The sequence below is a fragment of the Oratosquilla oratoria genome, chromosome 22, assembly GCF_046742065.1.
Source record: "Oratosquilla oratoria isolate Oo_2021 chromosome 22, ASM4674206v1, whole genome shotgun sequence".
NCBI lineage: Eukaryota > Metazoa > Arthropoda > Malacostraca > Stomatopoda > Squillidae > Oratosquilla > Oratosquilla oratoria.
Genome location: NC_134798.1, coordinates 592,501 through 600,000, shown reverse-complemented (window position 1 = coordinate 600,000; position 7,500 = coordinate 592,501). Strand labels below are relative to the sequence as shown.

Genomic DNA, 7,500 nt, shown 5'->3' with positions numbered 1-7,500 from the left:
ATCTTCCCATCCCACACGTCCACTTTCTGGGAGCTATTTACGTCCCTTTGGGCGTGGGGAGAGGATGTGGGAAGGAAGTCTCGTTTGGAGGTGTGAACTGCATCCCACGCAACCCCCAAGCAGGAAAAGTTTACCTTTTTGTGATCGCTACTGTAACCTCGAGTATTGAGAGGACCGACGGGGAGGTGGTGAGTGTGGGTGTTCGGGTGGTGAGTGTGGGTGTTCGGGTGGTGAGTGTGGGTGTTCGGGTGGTGGGTGGAGAGGAGATTCGCTCCCAGAGGTCGATTGGCCCTCCTCCAGTTGCCATGGTAACTCGACGCGGATTTTTGTGGGTGTCTTGGGAACCCTGTCGGTGACTAAAGGCGAGAGAGAGGGTGAGTAGTAGGGAGAAGAAGAAAAGAAAAGAGAGAGAGACAGAGAGAGAGAGAGAGAGAGAGAGAGAGAGAGAGAGAGAGAGAGAGAGAGAGAGAGAGAGAGAGAGAGAGAGAGAGAGAGAGAGAGAGAGAGAGAGAGAGAGAGAGAGAGAGAGAGAGAGAGAGAGAGAGAGAGAGAGAGAGGAGAGAGAGAGAGAGGAAGGGAAAGAGAGAATCAAATTAATCAAAAGGAAAAGGAAGAGAAAGAGGGGCAGGGAGAGAGAAAGAAGTAGAATAATAAAAAGAAATGGGGGACGAAGAGGAAGAGGAAGACAGGAAGAGGTGGAGGAATGAAAAGAAAAAGGGAGAGAAAGAGATTAAGGAGGAGAGGAAGTAGAAGGGAGAAGGAAAGAAAGAGGGACAGGGAGAGGTTGGGGGAAAGGAACAGAGAAAGAATAGGAGAGAAGGAAGCAAAGATGAAGAGAGAAGGAGAAAGAAGGGCGTAGAGATATAAAAGGAGGGAGAGAGGAATGTAAGGAAAGAGATAGATAGATAGATAGATAGATAGATAGATAGATAGATAGATAGATAGATAGATAGATAGATAGAGAGAGAGAGAGAGAGAGAGAGAGAGAGAGAGAGAAAGGGGAAAGGTAGAAGGAAAGGGAAAACAAAAATGAGGGGGAGAGCAAGGGGGAAAAGAGAAGAAAAAGGGGAATAACAGGATGGAAGGGAAAGGGAAAGAGAAAAGGAAAGTCAAAGGGAAAGACAAAGGGAAAGGGAAAGGGAAAGGGAAAGGGAAAGGGAAAGGGAAAGGGAAAGGCAAAGGCAAAGGCAAAGGCAAAGGCAAAGGCAAAGGCAAAGGCAAAGGGAAAGGGAAAGGGAAAGGGAAAAGGTAAAAGGAAAGGGAAAAGGAAAGGGAAAAGGAAAGGGAAAGGGAAAAGGAAAAGGAAAAGGAAAAGGAAATGGAAAGGGAAAGGGAAAGGGAAAATAAAAGGAAAGTATTGGTGAGTGAGAATGAGATAGAAACATTTCATATGGATAGGGTCAAGAGGTTTGATCTGTAGCGGGAAGAAGAAAAGGAAAAGGGAGGGAGAATGAGGAACAAATGGACGGCAAATGAAGTGGTGGCTAACCATAAGGCAAAAGAAGAGGGAAAAGAGAGAAGTAGGAGGGGAAGAGTAAGGGAGAGGAGAGGGAGATGGATATGGAGGGAAAAGAGAGGGATAGGGTGAGATAGGAGAGGAGTGAATTCGAAGGTAAAGGGTAGAGGAACACTATCGGTAGAAAAAGTATTGCTTTGGCCTGAACCAAACTTTTGATCTGTTCTATTGTATCAAGGATTCACTTCCGACAGATTTTGTGGTCTGAGAGAAGAAGACATGAAGAACCAAATCATGGTTTTTGTATCTGAGACCTTTGTTCAAATACTGTTTGGTGAGAGAATGAAATAATTCTTATGATCTTGCTCCCCCATCCCACCCCCAAAACGAAAAAGAAAGAAAAAAGTGCCTCTGTGTCAAGGTTTCATTTAATACAAGCGTAGGGTTTGTGGATATATGTCCTTCCCCCTGGTGGGTGAGGTCCTCAATGGTCGAAAAAGGTATCTGGGTCTGTTGGTCTTCTGTCTCGCATTGAAGATCTTGGCCAGAAACTAGGAAATGAAAATCCTTTTCTTCGTTTATTTTATTTTTATCTTTATTTTTTTCGCCTTGGGTTGTCAGGACGACTTGTGTAAATATTTAAGATTTTATGTTTTTTTAAGGACTTGCAAGTACTTGACTTACAAGACTCCCCCACCCACCCACCCCACATCACATTTCGTGCGCTCAGATCGTAAGTTTTCTGTACTTTTTTTTATCTTCTTTTAAATCTTAGACTCGTGCAAATGTTTCAGAGTTGATAATTTTCAAGAAGTCACAAATACCTTTCTAAGCTTCCTGAAATTGTTTACACAAGAAAAACAAAAAATAAAACATTGAGTGATTACTACAGCTTAGACTTGTGCAAATGTTTCAGGGTTGATGTTTTTCAAGAGTTTGTAATTACGAAAACCCCGCCCTGTCCAGGCCTTTGAAGCGTAAGCTTCTTAAATTTGTTTGCCAAAAGAATAAGAAGAAAAAATGAAAGAGAAAAAGAGAAAGAGAGAGGAAGAGAAGAGAAAACAAGTGACCGCTACCTCTCTTTTCTTTCTTTTCATCACAGTTATTTTATCTCCATCTTGTGTGTTCTTCCACTATTTTGGGATGAATGACTTTAAGAAAAGCCTCGTTTAACGAGCCTTAAAATGGGGAGTTATGACAAAAGGATCTTTGACGTTAAGGTAAAGAGAAATGGGAATGAGAAAGAGAAACACAAAGGAAAACCTACACACGAATACACGCACAAACGTGTTCACATTCATTTTTATTCGAAAATCTCATGACAAATTAGAGAAAGAGACAAAAAGACATCAGCTTAGACAAGAAGGAAAAATTGGTGTAGGCAATTTCACCCCTTTGTCACCCTTTTCATAGATACATGTATTAAAATTTTTATCTTGGCAAACGCCGGGAGATCTTTCTCAGGTGATAGAATGTCAAGGTTATGAAGAAGCCAAACTTTTGGTTTTCAATTACTTAGACATATTTCTTTTCCTTTTCTTTAGCCAAACTTTTTATAGAAAATTTTCTTTTGCTACACGCACACACACACACACACACACACACACACACACACACACACACACACACACACACACACACACACACACACACACACACACACACACACACACACACACACACACACACACACACACACACACACACACACACACACACACACACACACACACACACACACACACACACCACACACACACACACACACAACACACACACACACACACACACACACACACACACACACACACACACACACACACACACACACACACACACACACACACACACACACACACACACACATATATATATATATATATATATATATATATATATATATGTATGTATATATATGTATATATATACATATATATATATGCATGTATGTATATATATGTATATATATATATATGTATATATATATATATATATATATATATACATATGAATATTTATATATTATGACCTCGTAGTTTGTTTTTGAAGTATAGAGATATAGGCGAGAGAATTTCGAAAAATAACGGAGGCCTGTTATGGCAATATGCAACCGATTTCGCTATGCTAGGGAAATGTCAGACACCATCAGGTGTAATAATAATAATAAAGAAGAGAGAGATGCGAGGATACTTTACTGGTTTTGGCGAGTTCTTTATGAATACTTTAGATCAAGGTTTCTCAGCCTTACTTGGCCCATTCAACCCTTTCACCATTTGTGCATTCTAAATAATATGCAAATATCACTAAAAACCCTTTTATTTTTTCCAAATTAGTATATATTTTCCCCATATTAGTATAATTCAAGCCCAGGTGACAGGCCAGATAGGCCAAAACCTATAATTGCTTTCCTCACCGCGTAAACTGACTGTGGTCACAAATCACCCCCAGAAAACCCAAAATTACCCCCCTGGGGGTGAATTTCACCCCTAATGAAAACCCCTGCTTTAGATCAATAGAAGAGACGGGTTTTTTCAAAGACTGGTGACAAAAGGGAGAAAATAATTTCTATTCATAAGACGTAAGGTAGAATATTGTTTCTAAAAACCTTCTCCCAAGGCAACAATCATCACAACTGTACACCGTACTTTTCAATGGTTTAACATTTGCCCTATGTTAACATTTTCCCCACCTAACACGTCCTAGGTTAAATATCACTTTCCCTAACTAATACATCCTATGATAAATATCACTTTCCATAACTAATACATCCTACGATAGATATGACTTCCTAACTATTACATCCTATGATAAATATTACTTCCCTAACTAATACATCCTATGATCACCCTTGAAAGGTTCAGAATGCTATTAATCAATGCTGATCATACTACTAAATAATGAACTTAGGCAAGAGTTCTACGAGACAGCAAAAGGCCGTAGAGACAGGAGGGGGATGAAGTTGTACCCCTTAGGTTAGAATAAGAGCAACAGAGAGCTATAGGGAGCCTATTTCTGCTCTTTTATATGTCACAATAAAAGAGAGCGTGGCTTTGCAAGCTGGAATTTGTAGGATAGGGATAGGAACGGGAATCAGAAAAGCCGGCTCTAAAAGCTTGGACTTGTAAAAATCAATCAACTTTTTAGTATTATAGGAATTATCACTCGGGTCGTAATAGCCCCCACCCCCTCGTATGTGGGTAACACGGAAGTCGAGTGGAGGATGCGCTGATTGCCGGGATCAGAACGCCGGCTCTACTAGCTTGGACTTGTAAAAAACAACAGGCTTTTTAGTATTACATGAATTATTATTCGGGTCGTGATAATATATATATTATATATATATAATATATATATATATATATTATATATATATATATATATATGTATATATATATTTAGCAAAACATTGTCTTTGGCCAACCTTTTTTGTGTGTGTGCGTGTATGGCACTATCACAAGTGAGAATAGTACAAAATTCCGACGAATTAAACACCCACACACACCCACACACACACACACACACACACACACACACACACACACACACACACACACACACACACACACACACACACACACACACACACACACACACACACACACACACACACACACACACATGAAAAATTTATGTGACACTAATAGGTTATTGTAATCTAAAAAAATCATGGAAAAGTAGTCAATGTACTAAAGAAAAATTCCAATGCTGCCCGATTGATCGTAAGCCACGGACATTATGTGTTCTGAAAAAGTAATCTTTATAATCTTTACTCAAATCCTGATTGTTTCATTGCCCCTGAGAAAGCTCACCCCGCCCTTAATTAGGAAACTCTCCCCATACCTATATTGAGAGTAACAGATTATGATGATTCTAGAAATCTTAATAATGTTAGTTCAAATATGATAGTAAGTTTGGATAGAAATGTCTAATTTTAACTAAATAAAAATGCTTGTAATTAATTTGTGTATAGTCGTTTGGCACTAAATGGGATATTAGAATTTAAACGCAACTATGCAACCATATCCTAGACTAATCTAGCTCTCCCACATTCATAGCAAATCGTATCCCATCGTTGAATATATTTTTGTATTCTCATTTCCAACTTTGGTCTGGACACACTCTCTTCCTTAGATATAATCATTTGGCCAAAGAGCATAAAGTATACTTATGTACTACAGAAAAAAAAATCACGTGTTATCATGCAGGATAGTCGCTTTCCCTTTAAGAAGCTTAGATAAATGGAAAAAATGGGTGTTTGATGGATGTGGAATGAGTAAAGGATGGATGGCTGCTTTAGCTGGCTACCATCCATACAAGGAGGAGGGGACCTATAGATATATATAAATGCAGAATAGCATTTGTAAAGTATCTGTATACTAATGATCTATCGGGCTTGTTAGAAAAATGTAACAATGTTAATGGAAACTAATGTAAACATACATATTACCGTTTTTAAGAAAAATTAAAATCTTAAGGAAATCCGTCATCAAGAATCTTATAGTTTCTATATATCTAAAAACATCTTACAACAAAAACGTAAGTTCTCATTGACCCGCTGTGCTCGTAATACTTCCACGAGAAGGTTCACTTGTGTCACTTTAGTTTGAGATCTTACTATTCAAGTTTAATACGTTTATTCTTTCCATAATCCAAAATATTACTCTAGTTTTAGATTTTTTTTGTCACATGACAAGGGTTTGCATTATTTTTCCTTGTTTGTCTTTTCCTGTACTTATTGTATGTTTATTTGTCTTATAATACTTATTTACTCCTGATTTTGATTCCCATGACTGCAGTATGAGCTTACACCAGGAGACACTTGAACGCGGGTGAATTCGTCAGGTTTACCTAATTTGATAGGACAGCCTCGGCAAATGGCTGTCACCAACAGGTCTTGAGAACAGTCAGTGTTTTTTGGTGTAGAATTTTGTTCTTAGGAGTAGGTCTCGTTTGGTGTATTCTTGATTTTGATTCCCAATGACTACAATATGAGCTAACACCAGGAAACACTTGAACGCTGCTGAAGTCGTCAGATTTGTCCAATTTGATAGGACAGCCTTGACAGATGGCTGTCACTAACAGGTCTTGAGAACAGACCGTGTCTTTTGTTGAAAAATTTTGGTCTTAGGAGTAGGTCGTGTTCGGTGTATTCCTAATTCTTTCAGACATGAAGCTTACAAATATTTTTTCCATTTCAGGAGGAGTTCAGGAGGCTGTACATGCAGCTCGAAGTGCTCAAAGAACGCAACCTGCGAATGGGGAACCGCCACCTGGCTGCGAAGATCACGGCGATGCAGCAGGCGGCTTCATCCCCCGAAGTGGCCATCGAAAAACTTCCGGTAACAGTGACCAGCAACGGCCAAGAGCCCAAACCTAAGCCACCGCAGATCACGGACTCCAAAGTCTCGGGCAGCACAAGGCGGAGGTCATCTTCGACCGCCGACGGGGTGGTCATGAAGCCTCACGTGAACAACATCCTCGCCAACGTGACAGACAAGATCGTCTGCGCCACCTTCAGGGACGACGGTGTTGGAGACGCTTCCGGGGATAAAAAGCCCTCCGTGCGTGACGCCTCTACTTCGATCTCCACTTCGCTCAATACCCTCAGCACGAAGACCAAAGACGCGTATAACACGCTTGGCAAAGGTGTGGGAAAGAACCGAAGACCCAACAGTTTTGTGAGTTCCGGAAGCGCAGGAGGAGCCCCAAGAGGGGACGAAGACACCAACAGCGAAGCGTGCAGCACCGTTGGTAGCGGGGACGGACACTATGGGAGCAGCCGTGCCAGTTCGAATGGTGGCAGTAGTGGTGGAAGCTGCGCGGGCAGTGACGCCAGCTGTCGGAGCAGCTGCGGTAGTGGCGACTGTGGCAGTGGAGGCTGCGATAGGTATTCTGATGATCCCGGGGCTAGTGATAGTGGTGGCAGTGGTGGTAAATGTGCGAGGGGGGATAGATACGGTGTTAAACGGGGACGATCTACCTCGGGCGCGGCCAAGGGGGTCATGGGCTGCCGAGCGGACAAGACTCAGGGTATTCGCTCGAGT

The 7,500-nt window shown here is 41.0% G+C and overlaps 1 protein-coding gene across 1 annotated transcript in view; it reads left to right on the top strand.

Annotated features, from left to right (window-relative positions):
• LOC143037192 (putative G-protein coupled receptor CG31760) overlaps window positions 1–7,500 on the top strand; it is a 436,981-nt gene that overhangs the window by 428,008 nt on the left and 1,473 nt on the right. The window contains exon 14 of the mRNA XM_076205308.1: window positions 6,655–7,500. This exon is cut by the window's right edge and continues 1,473 nt beyond it. Within this exon, the coding sequence (XP_076061423.1) occupies window positions 6,655–7,500 (846 nt within the window). The remainder of the gene's footprint in view (window positions 1–6,654) is intronic.